A 27945-nucleotide genomic window follows, 5' to 3' on the forward strand; every position below is an offset into this window, starting at 1 on the left:
GCCGTGGGCAGGAGGATGGTGCAGAAGGAGAGCCAGGCGGCGCTGGAGGAGCGGGAGAGCGAGCTCAGCGCCAACCCGGCCGCCTCCGCGGGGGCTTCGTTGGAGCCGCCGGCGGTTCCGGCCCCCGGAGAAGACAACCCGGCCGGGGCGGGCGGCGCGGCCGTGGCGCGGGCGGCTGGAGGGGCGCGGAGGTTCCTGTGCGGCGTGGTGGAAGGTGAGCGCCCCGGCGCGGGCGGGGCGGGGGCGCCGCGGGTCCCGCTCGGGCGCTCACACATCCTCTCCTCCTAAGAGGGGGTGGCGGCCGCGCTTCGGGGCGCTTTGAAAGGTTTTCACGCCCGTGGGTCTGCATTGTGACCCTGCTTTAAAAAAGGGGGGTGGTGGGAGACGAGAGGGTGGGCAGATCTCCCCTCGTGTCCATAAACGGCGTCCAGTTTCCCTTTGGCGACTAACAGGCCTGACCGCACCCGCCTTAGGCTGGGAGCCAGGCAGGCTCCTGCGGAGGCGCCTGTGAAGAGCCCTGTGTTTGGCTCTGAATTCTACTTCTTTGTACTTTGGGATCGAATTTCCTGGGGTGTTCTGTGTTCAAATGGAAAAATGTCCACATAGATGTGCTAATTCTTCCGGAGTGAAGAGAAGGCCAGGCGGCCTATAGTTTCACACATTACTCTTTTGCTTAGATTTTTTTTGCTAACCAAAAGTCCCCAAGCCTCGCCCTTTGGAGATTTATTTGCATCCTTGAAAATTGTGATTTGCTAACTCCGGCACTTTACGTCTCCCTCCCACCCCTCACCCCCCACCCCCCGTGAAGCTTTGGCTTTATTTTTTTCTTTCCCACCGTATTTGGCATGAAAAATTATTCTTTAGTCTCAATGTTCAAATATTCATGTTTCATAGTTCAGGAACGCAGGTCAGCGACAAACTTGAATTAGAAGTCAACCCAAACAAATCCTTTATGTTTCAAGATTATTTTGCCAGCCTAACTCATCTCTTCTGGAATCGTCATTTCTGTGGTAGTCTGCGTTTGCCTTCTTAATTGGTTCAGCTGCTGCAAACTTAGGAAAACTGCAGCCCTCCGGCGTGCAGTGAAAGCTTCAACAATATGAAATCGCAGACACTTGGCCAGAGGGCCTTGCATCTGAGCTTTCGACAAAGCGCTGGAAGTCATGGTAGTTATTTCCCTCAACAGGGACTCTTTCCACACTGGAGGAGAAATGGAGAGTGAAGCTTTGACTTGAATAACAAATTCTGAAAATATTTGAGATAATGCAGTTTGAATTTAGTGACTGCAAAAGAGGTTTAAAATTCTCTTTTAATTTTCCACCTTCCTATTTCCATTTAAAAGGGATGATGGACAATTTCTGTAGTTGGGGGAAATCACCAGAGGATTGTATCAGTTTTTAAATACAATGAACAAGTGTCAAACTGTATTCTGTGTAAGCTTGAATCGGTTACATTATTGCTCTTTTTCAACTATAGCGTATATTTGAATTTTCTGGAGTGTTTTGCCTGACATTGTCCTCATTCTTTATGTAGTGGTGTGCACAGGAGTAACCCTGGAAAATTAGTTTTCGTAAAAAATCAAAAAGGTTTGGAAAAGGAAAGAAGGGTTGAGAGCGGAAAGAAGGGTTGAGAGCTTCAGCTTATCCAATGTCGTCAGCTTATATAGAGTATTCATTTGAGAGATAAGTGAATATGGTCTTTCACTTTCAGATAAAGTTTAATTCTTTTTTTAAGATTTATTTATTTATTTATGCATACTAGAGCTGGGGTACAAGCCAGAGATGTGGGGGAGTGAGAGGATTCACCAGACACAGAGTGGGGAACAAAACAGGTGGATCGACTGAAATACACTGCTGAGGGGAGCAGCACTAGTCAGGAGAGGTCTGCTGCGCCATGTGAGTTGCTCCCTGGCTGGCTGGCTGGGGATCAACTCGTGCTGCAGTATCCGCGGACAGCTTCATAGTGCTGTCTTAACCCCTTGTGCCATCAGGGAGGCCCTAAAGTTCAATTCTAAGGGAGAACAGACTTAATTTCAACTAAAGTAAGGTAATGAGGTGTCAAGGTTTGGCAGAGTAAATCGTCTTGCCGAATTTGGAGGAAAAGACTGGCATGAAAGCATGATTGCTTTGTGTATATTTTCTCTTGGTATATGTATTTGGGATTCTTTCAATGCAGGTAGAGTCTAGAAAAAACTATTTTGTTACCAGAAATTTTTGGGTGGTGGGTGGCTAAGGAGTGCAGGGCAATATAGAAGTATTAGAGCTAGACTCCAGTGAGTAAGAAAACTTGCCACTTAAGTCCTCAGTAACTATGGAGAAAAGATCATTGTGATTTAAATTGGTTTGTGTTTTTGTACGGTTTTAAAAGAGAACTGCTCTTCCCTTAGAGAATAGAGTTGCCTTGTGTTCCTTCCTCCTTCCCATTCACTTGTATATTTTTTTTGGTGACTGAGCATCTGATTTTGTTCTTCCTTGTACTTCTAATTTGGCACCATTCCTAAAATGTGCAAGGATAGGAAATACTGAAGGCGTTGCCAATATTCCTTTTTTCTCTCAGAACTTAGTTGGTTTTGACTCCTAATAGCACTCCTTCCTTTTGTGGTGCCTGTTAACGAAAATCATGAGCTGAGCCTCAGAGTCTCAAAGAAGTTTCTGAAGATTAAAGTGTTAGACACTTGGAAAAAAAAGTTTTTTATATTGAAGCAACTCTAAAGGGATGTTTAATGCCTACTCCTTTAATAAGAGAAAAATGATAATGCTAAATGTTGGAGGACTTACAAGCTATCAAGAGTTGTAGTAAATTAACCTAATTAAAATCACCTGATAAAGGGTACATTGACTTGTCAAGATCTAAAGTACTACTGTTTCACACCTTCATATCTTTATTGGTGTGGTGCAGAGTAACCATCCTGTCAGAGATTTGAGCTTAATACATTTCAAAAATTTCTGTTCTATATCAGTCTGTTGTGTAGACTGTGTTTGAATGTGTGCAAGTGTATGATGGGCATTTTGTACTCAGTGGCAATTTAACTATTTTCATGCAGTTCCTGGAGGTGGTTCTTATTTCTTAGAGAAGATTAGCCTGAGACAAGTGGAAAATAAAGGTTAGGCAAACTGTCAGGTGTTTGTGGTTGGAGCTGTGATTAGCACATTGGGAGCTCCAAATAGCAGTTTGGTGCTTATGCCACTACTTAAGTCATCAAATCTGCAGCTTTGTTTTCCTACAGTGTATGTTACTAGTGCTTTGCTCCCTTGTGGAACATTCTGAAGCAAGTCAGATTCTTGAATTTTTGATTGTTCAAACCTTTGTTCTGGAATTGGTTGCTTCAGAGATTTCCAGTTTGGGTCAATTCCACTGTTGGGCTTTACTATGAATATAGTTTAAGGCATTTTAGGAGTTCCTTTTAGTTTTTCTTCTTTTTCTTTTTAAAGTCACTTCCTGATTTTTTTCCCCTTGGCTTACTTGTTTTTCATCCTCCCCCTGCCCCCAAGGCAATCCAGTTCCCCTCCTAGGCAGTAATTATTAGCAGTTTTTGGATTAATTTGCTTCCCCTTTGTTCATTTTAAGGTTTAGATACGCTTATAAATAGATTTAAATATATCTGGCTTTTTTGGGGGGGTAAATGATGTGGTTTAGCTGTTTTTTGTTGGTTTTTTTTTTTTTTTAAGATTTATTATGTATACAAGAACTGGGGGGTAGGCCAGAGGTAGGGGTTTGGGGTGAGAGGACTCACCAGAGACAGAGTGGGGAACAGAACAGGCAGACTGACTGAAATACCCTGCTGAGGGGAGCAGCATGCTAGACAGGGGAGGTCTGCTGGTGCACATGGGTTAACTCCCTGGTGGGGGATCCAACTCTTGCTGCAGTGGTTGCTGATAACTTCATAATGCTGAGATTTAACCCCTTGTGCCACCAGGGAGACCTGGTTTATCTGTATTTAAGTAACTGTTGCATAACTAATAAATGTTCATAGTAGAAATTTACTTAAGCAAAAGGAATAAAAATCACCTTATAATATCATCACCAAAGATACCTTAATGTTTTACTATTCTTCAGATTTTGGGGTATTGTATACATTTTTTTGTAAAATGGGATTGTGCTGTGTGTTTTATAACCCACTTTTCTCAGTAAACAGTTACCGCATTTTGAAACTTGAAAATAATTTCGTTCTTACTTTGAATCTAGGGTTTTATGGAAGACCTTGGGTTATGGAACAGAGAAAAGAACTCTTTAGAAGGTAAATTTTTATTATATGAAGCATAGTCCTAAAATCTTAACATTTCCTTTTTGTTTGTAGAAATTCTAATACTGAGCAGGCCAGGTTTGATAAATTTTCTGTTTGATGATTTCTCATTTGTGGAAGTTATTTTCTCTTGGTCATTTACATCTCTTCCCCATAGCCATTGATTTTCAAACTTTTCTGTTGAAATCCCAAATAGTTTTGGGACTTTGCTTGCCTCACCCGGGGCTGTTTTGTTTCTATTGAAAATTGTTTAATATCTTGAAATTCCTTGGATAATGTAATTTTTTCAATAATTCCACTGTTTACAAAAAGATTAAAAGATACTGTTCTAGAATATTATTAGAGATGTTAGAGATCTCTTTATGAAAGTTGGAGATGATCCAAGGAAAGGAAAGATATGAGATTTAAAACCTCATACATGGTTTATTTATGCATATGTAATTTTTTTTTCTCTTAAGGCTCCAGAAATGGGAATTAAATACATACTTGTATGCCCCCAAAGATGACTACAAACATAGGATGTTTTGGCGAGAGATGTATTCAGTGGAAGAAGCTGGTAATTTTTTAATTTTTAATCCACTAATTCAGAATATGTGAAGTTATATTTTAGATAAAGCTGCACAAAATTTTTCTCAAGTATTTAATTTTTTCTTTGTAGGTATTTTTCTTTTTTTCTCTCTGGTAACTATGTGATTTAGTGCAGATTAAGGTGTAGCTCTAACAATGCAGCCATGGGTGCATGTGATTCATGGGTATGCCAGTTGATTCCACCTGTTCTCTGATCATAGCGTGTACTTTTTACTTTGCCAGTAAAGTCTAAACACTAGACCACAAACAGTGCTAAAGCAGGCAGTAGTCCTAGGGCAAAACAAATGAGGCCCCCATGTTGCAAATTTTAAGAGACTCAAAAAAAATTAGTTAAGCTAAATATGCAAACTCTTTTTTGAACATAGCATTTTTTTTTTAAGATTTATGTATTTATGCATACAAGAGCTGGGGTGCAGGCCAGAGATGCGGGGGGCGGTGGTGAAAGTATTCACCTGAGACAGAGTGGGGAGCAGAACAGGCAGATCTACTGAAATACACTGCTGAGGGGAGGGAGCAGCAGGTGAGATACGAGAGGTCTGCTGAGCCGTGTGGGTCACCTTCCTGGCATGGATTGAACTCGTGGGGTAGTGGCTGTGCAGTGCTTCATAGTGCTGCATCTTAAGCCCTTGTGCCACCAGGGAGGCCCTCTTACGCAAACTTTTTTTTTTTTTTTTTAAAGATTTATTTATTTATTTATACAAGCACTGGGTACAGTCAGAAGCGTGGGAGGGTGAGAGAATTCACCAGAGCGGGGAGCAGAGTGGTCAGAAGGACAGAAGTACACTGCTGAGGGGAGCAGCGGGCAGCAGGAGAGGAAGGCCATGTGGGACCTTCCTCTGGTGGCCCGGGAGTAGCGGGGAATCCAACCAGCGCTTCAGAGGCTGTGGGCAGCTTCGCAACCCAGCGCTCAACCACTGCACCACCGGGGAGGCCCTCTTATGCAAACTTTTAAGCCAAAATAAATGTAAAAAACCCATTAACAATTTTTTTTTTAAAAGATTTATTTTATTTATTTATTTATACAAGCACTGGGTACAGTCAGAAGTGCGGGAGGGTGAGAGAATTCACCAGAGCCAGAGCAGGGAGCAGAACAGGCAGAAGGACTGAAGTACACTGCTGAGGGGAGCAGCAGGCGGCAGGAGAGGTCTGCGCGCCATGTGGGACCCTCCTCTAGTGGCTGGGGAACAGCCGGGGATCGAACCGGCACTGCAGAGGCTGTGGGCAGCTTCGCAACCCAGCGCTCAACCGCTGCGCCACCAGGGAGGCCCAACAATTTTTTTTTTTTTAAAGGCAGGATCAGTATTACTGATTTTTTTTGCTTCAGATTCAAGTATGACTTGGTCTTGACCACTTGATTACTGGTACTGGTTCTGTCTTATTTAAAAATAAAGATCTCACTCTAGTCCAGGCCTATACTGAGGTGAAAAGCCATACAACTGTATTCCTCTGTGTGCTCTTACTTTGAGTTAGTTACATTAAATTCAGAAATAAGGTCGTATATCACACAACTTCTTTGTAAATTAGATGAGGTACCTTTTTTTGGGGGTATTTGAGTGAATGGGGAAATATTTTTATGGTTTGAATTAAGTAGTATAGGTATGTGGCTTATAAAATACTTGGTGTGAGGGCCTCCCCGGTGGCGCAGCGGTTGAGTGCTGGGTTGTGAAGCTGCCTGCGGCCTCTGCAGCGCCGGTTCGATCCCCAGCTGCTCCCCGGCCACCGGAGGAGGGTCCCACATAGCACATGGACCGCCCCTGCCGCCCGCTGCTCCCCTCAGCAGTGTACTTCGGTCCTTCTGCCTGCTCTGCTCCCCGCTCTGGCTCTGGTGAATTCTCTCACCCTCCTGCGCTTCTGACTGTACCCAGTGCTTGTATAAATAAATAGATAAAATAAAATAAATCTTAAAAAAAAAAAAGTTTCACTTTAAAAAATAAAAAAAAAAAAGATACTTGGTGACATGGTGACAGAGCCCAGCCAAAGCACTGAAGGTGAAAATTTTCCTAGAATTAAGAAGACAATTAAAATTTATCCCATCTTCATCTAGTGTTGTTTACTATATAACTTAAATGTGCCTTAGCTTTAAATATTTTCTGGTGGTTATGGTAATGAAATTTAATGTGATCAAATAACCAGAATATGGTAAAACAACTAGCTTGAAATACTACCGAATGATATATGAGGATTATATCCTTGGTATGGAATTGTATTTCAGTTTACTTACCACATTTTGAAAATTCATATCTGTAATGAATATTTGTTTGGTAATTATAAAGATGAAGGATCAGGATTATTAAAGTATCATTCATCTGTGTTTTTGTTTTTGTTTTTTTTTTTAAGATTTATTTATTTATACATACCACAGCTGGGGTACAGGCCAAAGATGGGGGTGGGGGTGAGAGGTTCCACCAGAAACAGAGTGGGGAATAGAACAGGCAGATTGACCGAAGTACACTGCTGAGGGGAGCAGCGGGCGAGTCAGGAGAGTCTGCTGTGCCATGTGGATTGCTTCCTGGCCGGCTGGGGATCGAACTTGTGCAGCAGAGGCTGTGGATTGCTTCATAGTGAGGTGCTTAATCCTTTGCGCCAGCAGGGAGGCCCTATCTGTGTTTCTTAATGTGTTTTTCTTCCAAATTATAAAATAGTTTCATACATATAATTACTATGTAGGAATTTCTGTTCAGAGGTTGCAAAAACAAAAAACATACCTCTCAGTATAGGAAATAAAAGTGGTTTATATTTAATAGGAATTAATGTTTAATTCAGTATTTTTGAGAAATGACAATGAAGAGAATGCTATATTGAGTTTAGTGTGATGTTAAGTCACATCAGGCTTGTGCTATTTTTTTTTTTTTTAAAGATTTATTTTATTTATTTATACAAGCACTGGGTACAGTCAGAAGCGCGGGAGGGTGAAAGAATTCACCAGAGCCAGAGCGGGGAGCAGAGCAGGCAGAAGGACCGAAGTACACTGCTGAGGGGAGCAGCGGGCGGCAGGAGAGGTCTGCGCGCCATGTGGGACCCTCCTCCGGTGGCCGGGGAGCAGCCGGGGATCGAACCGGCGCTGCAGAGGCAGCGAGCAGCTTCGCAACCCAGCGTTCAACCGCTGCGCCACCGGGGAGGCCCACTTGTGCTATTTTTTAATGGCCTCTTGTCACATTGGACATGATAATTTTGTGAAATTTTAGAAACTTTTCCTTTCTTTCCTCATTGTATATTGGAGAAAAATGGTCTCTGGTTGAAAGGTGAAGGTTCTTTTAGTTGTCAATATTTTCTAAAAATATGTTCTTTTTTTTTAGAGCAACTTATGACTCTCATCTCTGCTGCACGGGAATATGAGATAGAGTTCATCTATGCTATTTCACCTGGATTAGACATTACCTTTTCTAATCCCAAGGAAGTATCCACATTGAAACGCAAATTGGATCAGGTAATATACTTTTTTTTTCCCCACTGTTTTCCTCTGAATTAGTTCTTGTAGCTAAAAGTTTTCTGAGTTGCTTCTGTGATGCTAAAAAGAAAGCCAAATTCATGTTTCTGTGTGAGTATTTTACTTTAATGCTCTTGATGAGAAGTAAAGTTGAAAGCTTTACTGCAGGTATTATACTTCTGAAACTTCATATGCATAAAAATTTGTTAAGATTTATTTTTATTTATGTGTATAAGAACTGGGGTGCAGGCCAGAAGTGCAGTGAGGGTGGGATAAGAGGATTCACCAGAACAGTGAGGAGCAGAACAAGTGAACATACTGAAATACTCTGCTGAGGGGAGCAGTGAGCAAGACAGGAGAGGTCTGCTGTGCCCTGTGCCTCAGCTCCCTACCCATGGATGGAACTCATGTTATAATGGCTGGCTATAGCTTGATAGTGCTGAGACTTTAACCCTTGTGTCACCAGGGAGGCCCCTGCATAGAACTCTTAATTAAAAGAATGCTTCGAAATAATGCTTAAAAGAGTGTTAATAGGCTTCATTCACAGAAACTCGAGACTCTTACACTGATTATGGATAGGGACCTGAGAATCCAGGTGATTCTGAAATTCTTTGATTTGAAATCATGTTTTGAAAAACTATTGGGTGCTTGGCTGCATTTATGACTGAGGTTATAGAAATAGGGTTTTACCCATAGACATCATTCTCTTGGTTATATAAAGAAGAGATCTAATTCAGCCTGGAAACGATTGGCTAGTTTCCCGAGACGAGAAGAAAAATAGACGAGGTAACACAAGTAAGACTGTAGTAGTGAACCAGGTTTTGGAGTGTAAATTTTACCTAACAGAGCCTCCCCGCTGGCGCGGTGGTTGAGTACTGGGCTGCGAAGCTCTGCAGCTCCGGTTCGATTCCTGGCTGCTGGGCGAGGGTCCCACATGGTGCGCAGACCTCTCCTGCCGCAGACCTCTCCTGCCGCCCCGCCCGCTGCTCCCCTCAGCAGTGTACTTTGTCACTCTGCCTGTTCTGCTCTCCTCTCTGGCTCTGGTGAATTCTCTCACCCTCCCATGCTTCTGACTGTACCCAGTGCTTGTATAAATAAATAAATCTTTAAAAAAAAAATAAAACCAGCTTTGACTTTGAACAGTCTGCTGAGGGGAAAAAATATAATTAAGTATATGCAGTTAAATATTATTTGCAATCTTATATTTTCTTATTCTAAGTTAAGCTGACTAAGAACCTCTCTTTCCCTTTTCGTTTTTCTAGGTTTCTCAGTTTGGGTGCAGATCATTTGCCTTACTTTTTGATGATATTGACCATAATATGTGTGCAGCAGACAAAGAGGTATTCAGTTCTTTTGCTCATGCTCAGGTCTCCATCACAAATGAAATTTATCAGTATCTCGGAGAACCAGAAACCTTCCTCTTCTGTCCAACAGGTATTGTATATCATAGTTTTATTTATGTATTTTTATTAAAAATTTATGCATACATGAATTGGGGTACAGGTCAGAAGTATGGGGGGGATGAGAGGATTCACCAGAGACAGAGTGGGGAACAGAACAGGCAGATCTACTGAAATACACTGCTGAGGGGAGCAGTGGGCGAGTCAGGAGAGGTCTGCGCCATGTGGGTCTCCTCCCTGGCTGAGGATGGAACTCGTGCTGCAGTGGCTGCGGATAGCTTCAAAGGCTGTGTCTTAACCCCTTTTGCCACCAGAGAGACCCCACAGTTTTATTTTTAAGTCGTCGTCTTGAAATAAATAATTTTCAGATGACCATGTATAAACTCTGTTGTGTTGTTCCTCTCCCCTCACCAGAAGATATTTCTCAAGATCTTAAATTGGAAAAACTATATCACTAAGTGACAGCTGAGTAGGCAAATGATATACTGGAAAGTATGTGAACATCACATTTCCAGGATTTAAAGGAGGGATGGTATTAAAATGAAAACTAAAATTTTACATTACTTTTAACTTAGTCACTTTTCATTTCCTCCTACTGTTCCTTTTTCCTGCCTGTGCATATCTTTTCACTCCGCCCACTCCCGTCTGGGCTCTTATTTCCAGTAGTCATCATAGAGAGCTTAATAGTTTTTATTCCCTTTTTTCCCTCTTTTCCCCCCTGGTTCCTTCCATTGAAAATGCTTTTGTTTTCCTTAGTTGCCTCTTAAAATTATGCTTACAAGAAATTTTCTTTAGACTTTTCTTGTTCAGGAAAAGATCAGTAAGTTCTAGGAAATTTTAGAGTGAGTTGTATTTAATTTTGCCTGTGTATCTATTTAGAGTATTGTGAGCATGAACCTTACTCAGTAGTCTGATACTGCATGAGTACTCAAATAATGTTCATTAAGATTATACTGAAAATTAATTCATTGCAGTGTAATGCATTCTTTCTGTTTATGTTACTGTCAGTTCATTCTGTGTGGCCTCTGATTGCAATGTGAATGTCGGCAATACAGAATAGTGAAAATAATGCAGAAGTTTTTAATTATTTTTTTTAAGGTTTATTTATGCATACAAGAACTGGGGTACAGACCAGTTGTGTGGGGGGTGAGAGGATTCACTAGAGACAAGAGTGGGGAACAGAACAGGCAGACTGACTGCAGACACTGCAGATAACTTCATGGTGCTGCACTTAACCCCTTGAGCCACGAGGAAGGCCCAATTTTTAATTACTATTTTTTAAAGATTTATGTATTCATGCATACAAGAACAGGGGTACAGGCCAGATGTGCGGGAGGGTGAGAAGATTTACCAGAGACAGAGTGGAGAACAGAACAGGCTGACTGACTGAAATACACTGCTGAGGGGAGCAGTGGGCAAGACAGGAGAGGTCTGCTGTGCCATGTGGGTATCTTACTGGCCAGCTGGGATCAAACCTGTGCTGCAGAGGCTACAGACAGCTTCACACAGCTGCGCTCAACCCACTGTGCCACCTGGGAGGCCCCAATCTTTAATTATTTCTTTAGTGAACTTATATTTCTAGTAACTGGGATCAAAACGATCTTTGCTACGATTGAAAGAACATCAGATTTCATAAATTCATTATTTTTCAAAATTATTTCTTAAATGAGCTCTCCCCATTTGAGTTTTACTTTTGGTGGGCATGCCATGGAGGCTTATTATTTGAATGAAAAGAATTTAGAATTGGTAAACTTCTTTTTTCCCATTCAAACAGGTATCACCATTCCTCTCTATTTTACTTAATTTTTCCCTTTCCATTCAGAATATTGTGGCACTTTCTGTTATCCAAACGTATCTCAATCTCCTTATTTAAGGACTGTGGGTGAAAAGCTTCTACCTGGAATTGAAGTGCTTTGGACAGGTAAGTCTTTGAGATTTATACCGTAAACTCTAACTTGAATCTAGAGAAATTGGTGGTTCTGATTAATTGGTTCCTTTTTATTTTTATTTAAGATTTATTTATTTAGGCATACAAGAACTGGGGTGCAGGCCAGAGAGGTGTGGGGGGTGAGAGGATTTATCAGAGACAGAGTAGGGAACAGAACGGGCAGATCGATGGAAATACACTGCTGAGGAGAGCAGTGGGCAAGTCAGGGGAGGTCTGCTGTACCATGTGGGTTAGCTCCCTGGCTGGGGTTTGAACTCATGCCACAGTGGCTGGTGACAGCTTGACAGTGCTGAGACTTTAACCCCTGTGCCACTGGGGAGGCCCCCAAATACCCATACTTTTAGTATAGAAATACCTGAGAATTTTGTAGTGAATCTGAATATCAGTTACTAATAGATAACATAGCTCTGTAGGAAACTGGGCTAAAGCTTCTTTTTTTTTTTTTTTTTAAGATTTATTTTATTTTCTTTATTTATTTATACAAGCACTGGGTACAGTCAGAAGCGCAGGAGGGTGAGAGAATTCACCAGAGCGGGGAGCAGAGCAGGCAGAAGGACCGAAGTACACTGCCGAGGGGAGCAGCAGGCAGCAGGGGCAGTCCGCGTGCCATGTGGGACCCTCCTCCGGTGGCCGGGGAGCAGCCGGGGATCGAACCGGCGCTGCAGAGGCCGCAGGCAGCTTCACAACCCAGTGCTCAACCGCTGCGCCACCGGGGAGGCCCTGGGCTAAAGGTTCTTGCTCCTAGCCCTAGGAGACTGCTCTGTGTCATAAAATGAACTGTCACATGCTAGATCCATAGCTAGCAATTAATGAACTGTATTAGCTTTTATTCTAACAATTAAGGGCAGGGGCCTCCCTGGTGGCGCAACGGTTGAGCGCTGGGTTCCCACATGGCGTGCAGACCTCTCCTGCCACCCGCTGCTCCCCTCAGCAGTGTATTTCTTTGGTCTGCCTGTCCTCTCCCCTCTGGCTCTGGTGAATTCTCTAACTCTCCCGCGCTTCTGACAGTATCTAGTGCTTGTATAACTAAATAAATAAATCTTAAAAAAAAAAAAAATTAAGGGCAGTATCTTCATCAGAGTTTAGGTTAGTTTAGGTTAGTTGAAGTTTGTCTAGTTGAGGATATACTGAATTATAATGGATAAATTGTTTACATGAGTTGTTTTATTAAAATAATCAGTTTGAAGCCACTTGCCCCAGTCTAAGATTTATTTATTTATGCATACAAGAACTGGGGTACAGGCCAGAGGTGTAGGGGTGTGAGAGGATTCTTCAGAGACAGTGAGGAGCAGAACAGGCGGATTGACTGAAATACACTGCTGAACGGAGGAGTGGGTGAGACAGTAGAGGTCTGCTGTGCCATGTGGGTAGCTCCCTGGCTGGGGATCAAACTCTTGCTGCAGTGGCTGCGAATGGCTCCATAGGTTGCAACATAACCCTTTGTGCCACTATGGAAGCCCCACTTGCCCAATTCTTGAGTATTCAAAATACCTTTTGACTACTAATTCCCATTTCTAGAGATCTGATCTGAGGAAGTGTGGGGTGGGGGCAAATAAAACTGAATAAAAAAAATTTTATGTTTAAGATGAAAAATTATTAGAATGTATACACATAAGAAGTAAAATACAATAAAAGATTATATGCTTTATTTTTTTGAGAAACACACGTGTGAATGTCTTTTAACAAATGCTCATTATTTCTAGGTCCCAAAGTTGTTTCTAAAGAAATTCCAGTAGAGTCCATTGAAGAAGTTTCTAAGATTATTAAGAGAGCTCCGGTAATCTGGGATAACATTCATGCTAATGATTATGATCAGAAGAGACTATTTCTGGGCCCATATAAAGGAAGATCTACGGAACTCATCCCTCGGTTGAAAGGAGTTCTCACTAATCCAAATTGTGAATTTGAAGCCAATTATGTTGCTATCCACACTCTTGCCACCTGGTACAAATCAAACATGAATGGAGTGAGAAAAGATGTAGTGATGTGTAAGTAGACTACTTAATCCTCGACCTTGAGAGGAGAGCTGGGCTTAACTAAAACACTTGACAAAGATGTGTTCTTTTGTCAGTTTAAGGGGTTTGATTAAGGTAGGTTGTTTAGTCCTGTGAAGGAGAGATATATATTTTAGAAGTAGGGCTAAGTGGCTTTGACATGTTACTCAACCTCTTGGCCTCAATTATTTTTTCATAATATGTGACTGAGCTTTTAATACTACACAAGGTAGTCTTTTTACTGTTCCCATTATCCCTAGATTTACTTTTTTTTTTTAAGATTTTTAATTTATTTTCCAAAGATTTTATATTTATTTTTATATTTTATTTATTTCTTTCCCAAACTGGAATGTAGGCCAGAAGTGCAGGGGTGAGAGGATTTACCAGAGACAGAGTGGGGAGCAGAATAGTACTGAAATACACTGCTAAGAGGAGTAATAGGCAAGACAGGAGAGGTCAGCTGCGCCATAAGTGCGTTAGCTCCCTGGCTGGGGATTGTACTCAGGCATGGTGATAGCGCTGAGACTTAATCCTTAGGCCACCAAGGAGGCCCACTAGAATTACTCAATATATGTTTTCAGGTGATTTTATTATATGGTGTATGGTATTAGATATTGTGTGTGTGCGCGGAAGAACTGGGTATAGGCTAGAGGTACGGGAGTGTAAGAGGATTCACCTGAAACAGAGTGGGGAGCACAACAGTGTACTGAAATACCCTGCTAAGGGGAGTAGCAGGAGAGATAGGAGAGGTCTGCTGTGCCAAATGTGGATTAGCTTTCTGACCAGGGATCAAACTCAGGCTGTAGCAGTGATAGTGCTGAGACTGACCTCTAGGCCACCAGGGAGGCCACATACTAGATAATTAATATATCATTTAAATCCAACCTGCATTTATGGAGCATACTCTCATTTTAGACATTGACCAACTGATTTTTTATTTATGAAAATTCCTCATTGGTTTCTAGCTAAGAATACTGGCTACTAATATCTAAACATTTACTATTGGCAAGTATATCTTCCCAGGCACTAAAGATATAAAGAATAAAGTAATCCCTTACTTTTGAAGAAGACAGTCTAATATGGGATAATCATATATGCAATTGTACTATATGGTCATCAGAGTGCTGAGGCAGTTATCAACAAAGTGCTGTGGGAATACAGGAGGGATCAGAGTGGTGTTAAACAGTTTCATAGAAGAAAGGATATTTAAGCTTGATTGGAGTACGAGTGATGTTTGCTGGTCATTAAAGTGTTGGTGGACTGAAGGTGAAAAGACTATAGGTGTTAAGAAAAAAACTTTGTTGAATTTTGGCCCAGTTTAGGGGGCATTGAATTGTCTCATTGTGATGATAGGTGGTATATAGTGGTATAATGTACCCTATTTGTCAGTTCTTTACTCCTACTTCTAATTCTGTATATTGACTTAATGCTTCTCTTTAAGAGGCATAAAATCTCAGTCCCTTTTGCATACATAGCACTTAAATCCTACTTCTTTTAAGGCAGAACATGAAGCATGTTAAAGAATAGTAGACATAAGCTAATTTGGACCAAATACAGAGAAATAAAGAAAGCTAAGAATAGAGTTTTTTTTTTTTAATTTATTTATACAAGAACTGGGGTACAGTCAGACACAGGAGGGTGAGAGAATTCACCAGAGACAGAGGGGGGAGCAGAACAGACAGATGGATCGAAGACACTGCTGAGGGGAGCAGTGGGCAAGGCAGGAGAGGTCTGCCCCACCTGCCCCCTGGCCGGCCAGGAATGGAACCAGCGCTGCAGAGGCTGCGGACAGCTTCACAGCATGATGCTCAACCCGCTGCACCACCAGGGATGCCCAAGAATAGAGTATTGAACACCAAGCCAGAGTACAGACTTAATTTTCTAGACTATGTCCTGATGCAGAGATTGCCTTACCTATGCTCATATGTAGACTGTTGGTTTTATCTTCTTCACCCTCTGCATTTATTATTTTGCCCATTATTTTATAATTATTTGACCATTTACTTCTTTTTTTAAAGATTTATTTTTATTTATACAAGAACTCAGGTACAGGCCAGTGGCACGGGAGGGTGAGAGGATTCACCAGAGACAGAGTGGGAAGCAGAACAGGCAGATCTACTGAAATACACTGCTGAGGGGAGCAGCGGATGGTACTGGAGAGGTCTGCCACACCATGTGGGAATCTTCCTGGCCAGCCGGGAATTGAACCAGCCTCTGCAGCACTGTGCTCAACCCGCTGCACCACCGGGGAGGCCCCTAATTGTAACTCTTTTATACATACAAGACCAGAAGTGGAGGGGTTGAGAGGATTCACCATAGAGAGAGTGGGGAACAGAACAGGCGGATCTACTGAAATACACTGCTGAGGGGAACAGCGGTTGAGACAAGAAAGGTCTGCTGTGCCAGGTAGGTTAGCTACCTGTTCGGGGATGGATCTCATGCCGCAGTGGCAATAGTTTGATAGCGCTGAGACTAAACCCCTGCACCCTAAGGAGCCTCCCTAATTATAACTCCTGAAGGGTATGGACTGTTTTGTTTTTGGAAAACATGCCTTTAATCTTGCTTTCTTAAAAATTTGTATTTAGTGGACTTTTATAAATGATTTTTTCCAGTGATTCTTAAGTTACTGCTTTTTAATTCTTTTGAGATTTTAAATCTTGATGACTATTATAGGTAAAAAGGGTCAGTGAACAGCCTTGCTCATGTTTGCATTTTTATATTTATAGTTTGTTCTTGTTCCATTTCATTGCTTCTTTGATTATACTCTAACAACTAACTAGTGTTTTGCATTTGTCCCTCTATCTTGTCAGACTTTTGTAGTCAAAACTTTTTTTTTCTTTTTTTTTTTTTTGCAGCTGACAGTGAGGACAGTACGGTATCAATTCAGATAAAATTAGAAAATGAAGGCAGTGATGAAGATATTGAAACTGATGTACTCTATAGTCCACAGATGGCACTAAAGCTGGCTTTAACAGAATGGTTGCAGGAGTTTGGTGTACCTCATCAATACAGCAGTGAGTCTGGCTCAAGGGGCTTGAATCACATGGTTGTGTTACAAAGTAAAGGACTTGTGACATGCCTTTCATAGGTCCTCCAAGGAAAGTGAAATAATGGAAATATAGTAAATAATAAGATTTATATAATCCTACTTTAGATCTTAATGGATTGCTATTTTGTTTTTTAAATAATTAATGATTTTAGTATGTCTTTAAAAGAGACGATAGTATGTTTGGGGATGTTTATCACCTGTTTCTTCTTTTCCCTCCTCACCTTCTGGGTAGTTTAGAGAAATAGTGCTTTTCTCAGCATGCAAATCATTTGGAATCTCAAATTGAAGTTCCAGTTACACATAGGAAAACATTTCTCTAGATCTAGTTTGTTGTTTCTAATTTTGATTATCTTTGTGGCAATTTGTTTTTATAGGTAGGCAAGTTGCACACAGTGGAGCTAAAGCAAGTGTAGTTGATGGGACTCCTCTAGTTACAGCACCCTCTTTAAATGCCACAACTGTTGTTACAACAGTTTACCAGGAGCCCATTATGAGCCAGGGAGCAGCCTTGAGTGGTGAATCTACAGCTCTGACCAAGGAAGAAGAAAAGAAACAGCCAGATGAGGAACCTATGGACATGGTAGTGGAAAAACAAGAAGAAACAGATCACAAGAATGACAATCAAATACTGACTGAAATTGTTGAAGCTAAAATGGCAGAGGAATTGAAACCGATGGACACTGATAAAGAAAGCATAGCTGAATCAAAGTCCCCAGAGATGTCTATGCAGGAAGACTGCATTGGTGATATTGCCCCTATGCAGACTGATGAACAGACAAACAAAGAGCAGTTTGTGCCAGGTCCAAATGAAAAGCCTTTGTACACTGCAGAACCAGTGACTCTGGAGGATTTGCAGTTACTTGCTGACTTATTCTACCTTCCTTATGAGCATGGGCCCAAAGGAGCGCAGATGTTACGGGAGTTCCAGTGGCTTCGAGCTAATAGCAGTGTGGTCAGTGTCAATTGCAAAGGAAAAGACTCTGAAAAAGTGAGTATATTTAATTTACCTGCTGCTTTAGACTGGATGATTTCCCATGCTGGTGATTTGGGCAGAGAATTTTTTTTTTAAAGATTATTTATACAAAACCAGGGTACAGGCCAGATTCAGGGGAGGGTGAGAGGATTCACCAGAGACAAAGCAGGAACAGAACAGACAGACTGACAAAATCACTGCTGAGGGGAGCAGTGGGCGAGACAGGAGAGGTCTGCCGCGCCATGCAGGACCCTTGCTGGCCGGCCAGGATCAAACCGGCACTGCAGAGGCTGCGGACAGCTTTGCAGTGCAGCGCTCAACCGACTGCACCACCAGGTGAGGCCCCAGAGAATTTTTTCTAAGATTTATTTATTTATGCATACAAGAACTGGGGTGTAAGCCAAAAGTGCAGAGGGTGAGAAGATTCACCAGAGAGAGTGGGGAGCAGAACAGGCAGAGCTACTGAAATACACTGCTCGGGGCGGGGGGGGGGGGGGCAGCGGACAAGTCAGGAGAGGTCTGTGCCAAGTAGGTTGCTGTGCCAAGTAGGTTGCTCCCTGGCCAGCTGGGCATTAAACTCGTGCTGCAGTGGCTGGCAATAGCTTGATAGCGCTTTTTAACCCCTGCGCCACCAGGGAGGCCCTGTGTAGAGATTTTGAATGAGTACACTGATAACTAGCAGAAAACTGTCGATATCTTAGAATATGTCCTAAGGCATATGGACTCTGGATGTGGACTCTGCTGGGTATGGTATGGTTAGTTCCATAACTTGACCCTATAGTTAGGAGTGGAGGAAAGTCCAAGTTGATTGTTTTGGGAATATTTGTCAGTTTGGGGAGACATAGACTTCATTAGCTTATCTAAAGAGTTTAAGCCCAGTGATTCTTCAGTGTTTAAGATAAATTGAAGGTATCAGATAACAGTTGATAACTTTTATTTTTTAATTTTTTTTAAAGTAACCATTCCTACTTTTTCTTTTTTTTTTTTTTTAAAGATTAATTTATTTATGCATACAAGAGCAGGGGTACAGGCCAGAGGTGGGGGGCGGGCAGTGAGAGGATTCACCAGAGACAGAGTGGGGAACAGAACAGGCAAATTGACCGAAGTACACTGCTGAGGGGACCAGTGGGCGAGTCAGGAGAGGTCTGCTGAGCTGTGTGGGTTGCTCCCTGGCCGGTGGGGGGATCGACTCATACTGCAGAGGCTGTGGAAGCTTCATAGGTTGCATTTTTTTTTTTTTTTAAATAGAGGCATGTTTTTTATTTATTTTATTTATTTGTTTATATATGCACTGGGTACAGTCAGAAGTGCGGGAGGGTGAGAGAATTCGCCAGAGCGGGGAGCAGAGCAGGCAGAAGGACCGAAGTACACTGCTGAGGGGAGCAGCGGGCGGCAGGAGAGGTCTGCGCGCCATGTGGGACCCTCCTTCGGTGGCCTGGGAGCAGCCGGGGATCGAACTGGCGCCGCAGAGGCCGCGGGCAGCTTCTCAACCTAGCGCTCAACCGCTGCGCCATCTGGGAGGCCCCATAGGTTGCATCTTAACGCCTTGCACCACCAGGGAGGCCCAATAACTGTGTTTTAGATTATTCTCTTAAGCTTGCAATTTTTTGAGTTCTTGTATTGCTTCTCAATAGATTGAAGAATGGCGATCACGAGCAGCCAAGTTTGAAGAGATGTGTGGACTAGTGATGGGAATGTTCACTCGGCTCTCCAATTGTGCCAACAGGACAATTCTTTATGACATGTACTCCTATGTTTGGGATATCAAGAGTATAATGTCTATGGTGAAGTCTTTTGTACAGTGGTTAGGTAGGTGCACCAGGAATAATCTCTTCTCAGATATATTGTCCTTAAAGAAAAAAAAGACATTATCCCATAGGGAGAAAAACTTAGGAATTGGGAAATTTCCAACCCTAAATCTTTGCCTAGATTTCTTTCACAGTTGTAGCCATTATTGCAGACTTGAGGTACAAGTCTCAGTAAATACATGTACCACGTTGATTTTTCTCCCTTGGGCTAATTCAGCATAAATATCTTGAAAAAATGTGTTAGAAAGTACTGACTTTAACTTGCACTGACTGAATGCTTCCTGGATGGAACCTGTATACCATGTTTATCTGATTTGGAGATGAGACACTATGAAATGTGACTCTGTAAGCTCTCTGCTGCTTGCTGTGTCTTGATAACATTAATGCTGTGTTTAACAGAACAATTGCTGAGATGACTAAGGGCCTGGCAAGAGGAAGCCATCCTCCCAGCCCTGTGCGCATGCGAGCTTTAGTGTGAGGCTATTCTGGTGCTATTTGGTATATTTCACTTGACTTTATCCTTCTACCAAGTAATTGGTTTTAGCAGGGGATGAAAGGTGTAGTCCCCTAAAAACTTTCTGCTTCATTAAATAGACTTCCATATGTCTCCTTGGAATATGATTTTTTAAAATTTCTCAAACTTGGTAAAAAGCACCAGCATGGCCAAGTTTCTCCAGGGACCTCATTTCATTTCCAGGTTTTCAATCCCTCTGTAAGGAATCTGTAATGAACTTACAGCACACAGCAGGCAGCAAGGCTAACTGACATGTCATAGTTTTCATAGTAGTCACAAATACTATAATGGGTCACATAGTCTTGATTATGAAATAAATATATGAAACACCTTGAGCTTAGATTAAGGAAAAATAGCGAGAATTTTTACTTCCTGCCTATATACTTTTGGACTCTTAAATATTAAAAAGTATTATTTTCTAGTGTACAACTAAAAGTAGAGTCTCTATTAATTTGAAAATAAAGAACTCTGAGTTTCTGTGTATATAACACAACAGGTAGAATTTTGACCACTTCCTGTTTTAAAGGTTCCAAAGTACCTCTTTTCTATGATAGCCATCTGCCCTTAGACTCTCAGACTTCTGTCCAACAGGTTATAATTAACCCTTTCAGGGATTTCAGTCTGTAAATTTCCAACCCGGAATTCTGGACTGTTGAGCTTGAGAAAGTAGTAAAACATTTCATATCCATCTTTTCATTCAAGAATTATTAAAAATTCTTGATTATCTACAGCCATGCTTCTTTTTCCTCTCAGGCTTTACCTCTGTATTATGCAATTTGGGGGCAACTTTCCCAAATTCTATATATAGATAGCTGTTGTACAAACTCAAGGTCAGAGCATTTTGGGAGTTTTATTAGTCATTTTGGCATCCACATACCTTTTACAAAAACTCAAAAGGATAGTGTTTTCATGCTTCTATAGTAATTTCAGGGAGTTACTAATTAGAACCCTTTGTTTTCTTCCTTTCTCCGGTCCAGCTGGCATTCAGTCCTTTAAAGAATGTGGCTATGTAGTACTTTTGATTACTAACGGCTTCTATTATCTTCTTCCCCATTGTGTACAGATGGGAGAACCCTCAGCACAAGTGTCTACACTATTGGATGGACAGCGGCAGATGTTCACAGCGCGTCATGATTAATTAGTTTAAATTGAAAGGTTCTGTCTGTGAGGTAGTTCAGGTAGATTTAAGGGCAGTAGGCATGAACTGAAGTCACGTTTGCGCAGCGACTGAGGCATTAACCATATTTTCATTTACACAGCTCTCCGTACATGCAGCTTTTTATTGTAATAGTTGGAAGTGCTAGTTATGTTGTAGTCTCAAAGTTGGGGGGTAGGGGAAATTGGCTGATCTTAAAGTTTTGAGAGGTACAGTTATTTCCTGCAGTGTAAATTCACACTGAGTTATGGAATGGGGCAGGATCTCTAAATAGCTTTAAATTTGACCCTATTTCATATTTATTTTATATTTTTTTAAGTACCCCTACCCCTAAAAAAATTATAAACCTGGATTATAATCTCTTAATGGGCCTGAATTGTGAACAAAAAAATTGTTTTGCTTTGGGACTGTCTGACTAGCACACTATCTTGTACTGATGAGACTGTTAACTTGAACAGGAGGTAGAATGCTGTCTTCAAATGGAAAAGAACTATTTTGCGCTGCTTTATCTTGTCAGAAGACTAGGCAGGTGATTTTTGATTTGGTCTCCAAATATTTACCTTTAATTATCTCTTTTAGCTGTTTTTATTAACTGTGAAATTGATTGAGTGGTGACCTTAAAGCTCACGTATGGACCTCAAAGCCTGCTACTTCATGCTTGTGTTCAGTGCACTGCAAAAATTATAATGTAGTCCAGAGGACTCAGATGTCATACTTTTAAGAAAAGTATGTCTTAGCTCTGCACAAATGGGGAGTATCAATTGGCTCTCCTTAGTTCTCAGCATCTGCCAGACTAGTATTAGTACTAGCCAAGTCTGAATTTGGATTGTCCTTGTCAGGAGGAAAAAAAAAAAATTGTGTTTCATTGTCAATTTACCAAACAATTGCTTCTATTTATTCTGCTGACCTTAGTTTTCTGACAAGATTAACCCTTTCCCTTCTTTTTCCCTTTCCTATATCCTTCCTCCAAATGTAAAATGTGACTTCAGACAGGTTTAATTCCTTCATGGGCTGTGATAATAAAATGACTCACTTCATTTAGTTCACTGTACTCTAATCTCAATACAGAACAAGCAACTGGCTTGATTTTTATAACTAGGGAGTACATAAATTTGACCCAAACAAGAATTTCCTTCCAATATGTAAAGAAAGGATAGAACTCTTTAATAGTGATTATTCATTAGTCAGAGGAAGGAAAATCAATCTGGAATTTCCATTGCAAATTAAAAAAAAATTATTATCACAGCCTTGTCCTGAAACCCTGGATTATTATTGTTAGAGAGCTATTTCCACAAAGTGTTTGTTAGTTTGTTGGACGTTTGAGACCCCAGGAAATCCCCTTTCTCGTAACATTCTCCGCTTGGATCTGATCTCAACAGGGTGTCGTAGTCATTCTTCAGCACAGTTCTTAATTGGAGACCAAGAACCCTGGGCCTTTAGAGGTGGTCTAGCAGGAGAGTTCCAGGTATCAATATGAATTCACAACTGAATTGACATTTTCTTTGTTTTATGAGAAAACTTATGTTGCGCATCAGATGGCTGGAAGGATTGGTCTGCCGAAGGCTTTCTGGTCCCAAATTCAATTTAGTTACATAGCTGGATTTTAAATCAAATTTTCCTCCTCTTTCACAGTAATTTCTGAAGGAGATGCTGCCAATTCCCCCCGCGCCTGCGAAGCGCAGCGGCTCTAGGTATACACCTCACATTGTTTCTTTGCAGGTCGCACAGCATTTTAATCTGCGCCCGCAATGCACAATGCGCGCATGCTTATCTGCCAGTGGAAACTCCATGAGCAAAAAAGCTAATTATGAATGTGAATGGTGAAAGAACCTTTGGATAATTTTTTCAATTATTTTGTAAATAAGACATACTTGAAAAAAAGTTGATTAATGAAAATTTGGACGTAATATGAAACTATTGGTGTTGTAATTTGTTCATGGACTTTTCAGGTGCTCTACTTTTCTCCCCCCAACAGGTGCTCTGCTGCGCACAGCAAACTGAAGCGCATTGCTTTGGGGATAAAAGCGTCTCCTGGACAGATAACCCTCTTCAGACCAAACCTCTCCTCCTGACATTCTGTTCTGCCATCTTTTAATAGAAAGATGGACTATATAAGATTGGTTAAAAAAAAAAAGATTTGTCATAATTGGAATAGTTTTTTTTTTTTTTTTTTTTTACTGTAAATTTAAATCTCCACTAATACGTCACTAAAGCTATGTAACTCAGTTTGGGTAATTTCTATTCAGAAGCATTCCCCTCCCCCAGCGAGTGTTTATATTAGTATAGTACACCCCTCTTCTTTAGGTCTGCCTGCAGTAGCCAGTTAATGTTAAGTTGGTAATCTGCAGTGCACACCCATTTAAAAACTGGTTATCTTCCCAACACTAATTCATTTCCTTTTTTTTCTTCCTACAGCGTTTGCTGCCAATTGATGGGGCAAATGATCTCTTTTTTCAACCACCCCCACTGACTCCTACCTCCAAAGTTTATACTATTAGACCGTATTTTCCTAAAGATGAGGTAATTGTTTGCCTACCAACTTGGTGTATGGTCGTGGTATACACTTAGTTCTTTCCTTTGAACTCACTGGTTAAAGGAATCAGTTATGTATCTTAAAATATGAACTTCAGATGGAAAAAGTTAAGTGAAACATTGAACATATCAGAGGAAAATTAAAGGAAGACCCTAGGAGTTTAGATTCCTTGTATCTCATTCTAAGTCCTTTCCTCCCTTTAAAAAAACTGATGAAATATATTCATAGTTGGAATTACTAAACAGTGTGATGTGTTGTCCTTGACTGATTTCCTCCAATATTCTGTAATTTTTAAAAAAAAATTTTTTTAAATATTTATTTATGCATACAAGAGCTGAGATGTAGGCCAGAGGGGCGGGGGGGTAGGGGGTGAGAGAATTCACCAGAGAGACATTGGGGAACAGAACAGGTGGATTGACTGAAATACACTGCTGAGGGGAGCAGTAGGCGAGACAGGATAGGTCTGCTGTGCCATGTGGGTCAGCTCCCTGGCGGGGGATCGAAGTTGTGCTGCAGTAGCTGCAGATTGCTTCATAGTGCTGACTTAACCCCTTGCCCACCAGGGAGGTCCCCAGTATTCTGTAATTTGAGGTTGAAAATGCTTGTAGGTGGTGAAGTGCAACAGGGTGCTTACAATTAGACTGAAAAAAGCAAGACTGTTGAAAACATTTAACTTGCTTAAAACATTTTAAATGTATAAAGATTTAACTATATATAGCATAAGTAGATTTTGAATCCACTACTTTATGCTTGAAACCATCCCTTGCAAATGAATTCTTAGTGTTCATTATAGTCGTGCTGTTTTCTACTAGTTTGACAGAAATGAGATGATGGATCTTTATTTAACAAAGCAGAGATGATCTTTATTACAAGTCATTTTATTAGTTTCTCTCCTAGAGATCCAATATGGCATGTAAGTCATATTGTTAAGTTTCTGTTGCCAATTTTCTTGATGTGTTGCTTAACTAGATTATATTTTCAGGCTTCCGTGTACAAGATTTGCAGAGAAATGTATGACGATGGAGTGGGTTTGCCTTTTCAAAGTCAACCTGACCTTATTGGAGACAAGTATGTGATGAAATGTTTGGATATGTTAGATGTGGGAATAGACATTTCACATTCAGGTTTATCAGGTTGAGGGGAGGTGGAGAATGAAAATAATTTTTTTTTTTAAAGTCCCAATTTAGTTTTAATAGAATCTGAATATTGATATGTTATATTTCTAGTTTCTTTTTACATTGAATGTAATTTATATGGGTCCTTTGGTCTATTGGACCTTACTGAAGCTGGAGGATTTTTGTTAGTTACTTAGAAACTTACTCTGGCCTCTTTTCTTCTGAGCAGGTTGGTAGGAGGACTGCTTTCCCTCAGCCTGGATTATTGCTTTGTCCTGGAAGATGAAGATGGCATATGTGGTTATGCCTTGGGCACTGTAGATGTGACCCCCTTCATTAAAAAATGTAAAATTTCCTGGATTCCCTTCATGCAGGAAAAGTATACCAAGCCAAATGGTGACAAAGAACTCTCTGAGGCTGAGGTAATACAGGTGTAGAAATACACTATGGTAATTCTTTAAAATAAAGAAAGACACATTGGTTTAAATTCTTTAAAGTATTAAAAAAGTAAATAGATGTATCATAAAATCTCAGTGGCTTCTAAATATCTTACAGCAAAGAATCTTGGGGCTTATTATTTTCCACTATTCCCTTGGCAGTAGGATGGCCCATGTTGTAATATTTCCTCAGGTAAAATACAATACAAGCAACCTGTTTTTTTCCTCCCTGTTTTGAAGCACCAAGCATGTTAGGGTCTTTTCTTTGGGCAAGGTTAGGTAATTAAAATTTGGTTGGTTGTCAAAAGCTAACTTGCTTTCTCACTGATGCATTTCTCATTGTAATGACAGTCTATTTTCTGGTAGAAGCACTTAGTATATTCTTGTTCCAAGTTCAGTGAATTTTTTCTCAAAAGTGGTGTGTTCCACATTGGTCAATTAGTTATTTATTTATTTATTTATTTATTTATTTAGATTTTTTTTTTTAAATAGAGGCATGTTTTATTTATTTATTTGTTTGTTTGTTTGTTTTGTTTATACATGCACTGGGTACAGTCAGAAGCGCGGGAGGGTGAGAGAATCCACCAGAGCCAGAGCGGGGAGCAGAGCAGGCAGAAGGACCGAAGCACACTGCTGAGGGGAGCAGCGGGCGGCAGGAGAGGTCCGCGCGCCATGCGGGACCCTCCTCCGGTGGCCGGGGAGCAGCCGGGGATCGAACCGGCGCCGCAGAGGCCGCGAGCAGCCTCGCAACCCAGCGCTCAACCGCTGCGCCACCTGGGCTGCCCACAATTAGTTATTTTTACTTATACATTATAGCATGTGTATTTTTTAAAAGTTTCTTGAAGATAATTTTTATGCTCAAATATTTTTAGATCTCTAACAACTGTAGTTTCCAGTGTAGGAATGGAAAGAATAACCAGTGTGTCTGTTACAAACTTTAAAATTTGTGGTAAAATAAAATTTATTGCCTTAGCCATTTTTAAGTGTACAGTTCATTATGTTAAATACATTTTTTGTGCAAGTAATACACTCTAAAATTTTTTAGTAATTTTAGATTTACAGAAATTAGATGATACACTGTTCTAGTATCCAAGAACAGGTTTTACGTTTGTCCAAGTCTTAAGAAATCAGCTTTGTTATATTAATATAAGCTCCAAAGTTTACATGTAAGAGTAGCTACTGAAAATCAAGAGGTTTTTCTTAATATTTATAGAAAATAATGTTGAGTTTCCATGAAGAGCAGGAAGTATTGCCGGAAACTTTTCTTGCCAACTTTCCTTCTCTAATAAAGATGGATATTCACAAAAAAGTAACTGACCCAAGTGTAGCCAAAAGCATGATGGCTTGCCTCTTGTCTTCACTGAAGGCTAATGGTGAGTACATACTTGTGGAGTTGTTGATGTTTTGTCATGATAGGGATAAGATTAAATTTTAGAATTAAAGGTGAATTTACATTCCTTTCCCAACCATTTATGGTGTGGTTTCTGAATAATCAATGGTATAGGAATTGCATGTGTATTAATAATATAAAATATTACTCTTTTATACTGTGATTATTTTGCGCCTCAGTAAAGTGCGAAGTAAATGCAAGAGATTATATTTCGCAAGGAGACTCAAATGATAAATTGAAAATTAAATGAAACTGGGCCTCCTCCCTGTTTGCCTAGGGGTTAAATCTCAGCGCTATCACCACTTCCACCTGAGATATGAGTTCTATCCCCAACCAGGATACTAACACACTCAAGGCTCAGCAGATCTTGCCTGTCTCCCCTACTGTTTCCCTTAGCAATATATTTCAGTAAATCCGTCTGTTCTGCTCCCCATTCTGATCTCTGGTGAATCCTCTTACCCCCCTGCACCTCTGGCGTACACCCAGTTCTTCTACGCAAAACGAATTAAATGAACCTTGGGGAGAAACTTTATCTAAGGATTGCCAAATAGTTGATCTAAACTCAACCTTCAAATATACTTTGCTTTACCCTAGTGATACAGATTTTTTTTTCTTTAAAGATTTATTTTTATTTATTTATACAAGCACTGGGTACAGTCAGAAGCGCGGGAGGGTGAGAGAATTCACCATAGTCAGAGCTGGGAGCAGAGCAGGCAGAAGGACCGAAGTACACTGCTGAGGGGAGCAGCGGGTGGCAGGAGAGGTCTGCGCGCCATGTGGGACCCTCCTCCGGTGGCCGGGGAGCAGCCGGGGATCGAACCAGCGCTACAGAGGCTGTGGGCAGCTTCGCAACCCAGTGCTCAACCGCTGCGCCACCGGGAAGGCCCTAGTGATATAAATTTTAAATATTGTGAATGAAATTATATGATCACTTTGTGAAATAAAAGATAAATCACAATTCATAGCCATAATTTTACTTAAGTGATTGTTTCCATATTTGTTTCATTTCCAGGTTCCCGGGGGGCTTTCTGTGAAGTGAGACCAGACGATAAAAGAATTCTGGAATTTTACAGCAAATTAGGCTGTTTTGAAATTGCAAAAATGGAAGGATTTCCAAAGGATGTGGTTATACTTGGTCGGAGCCTGTGACATTTGTTGGCACTATGAACTGTCCAAAAGTCTTAACTTCACCTGGTGGGCTGGTGGTTGGGGTCTTCATATAGTTCAGTCTCTGGAGAAGCAACAAATGAGCCAATTGGGATTGGAAACAAAGAAGATTATGTAAAACCCATCACACTTTGAGACTACTCACTGGTTGGAAGAAGATAGTATTGCTGCAAATCCTGTATGAAACAGGGATGTGGGCCTCC

General features: G+C 41.0%; 1 protein-coding gene across 4 annotated transcripts; it reads left to right on the plus strand.

Moving 5' to 3' along the window:
- Positions 1-27724, plus strand: OGA (O-GlcNAcase; the record flags this gene model as incomplete). Of its 4 annotated transcripts, XM_084246263.1 has the most annotated exons (16): positions 1-214; positions 4186-4237; positions 4702-4799; positions 8128-8258; positions 9521-9692; positions 11481-11579; positions 13310-13594; positions 16456-16614; positions 17024-17637; positions 19257-19431; positions 22480-22565; positions 23516-23620; positions 24616-24701; positions 24978-25170; positions 26399-26558; positions 27588-27724. In XM_084246263.1, the coding sequence occupies 16 exons, from the start codon at positions 16-18 to the stop codon at positions 27722-27724; spliced, it is 2751 nt and encodes a 916-aa protein (XP_084102389.1). The 4 variants fall into 4 exon arrangements, with proteins under 4 accessions (XP_084102389.1, XP_084102386.1, XP_084102387.1 ...); XM_084246260.1 differs by lacking the exon at positions 16456-16614 and having other exon boundaries at positions 16-214; XM_084246261.1 differs by lacking the exon at positions 13310-13594 and having other exon boundaries at positions 16-214.
- Positions 27725-27945: the final 221 nt, after the last annotated feature.

Source organism: Talpa europaea (assembly GCF_964194135.1).
Source record: "Talpa europaea genome assembly, chromosome: 10".
Taxonomy (NCBI): domain Eukaryota; kingdom Metazoa; phylum Chordata; class Mammalia; order Eulipotyphla; family Talpidae; genus Talpa; species Talpa europaea.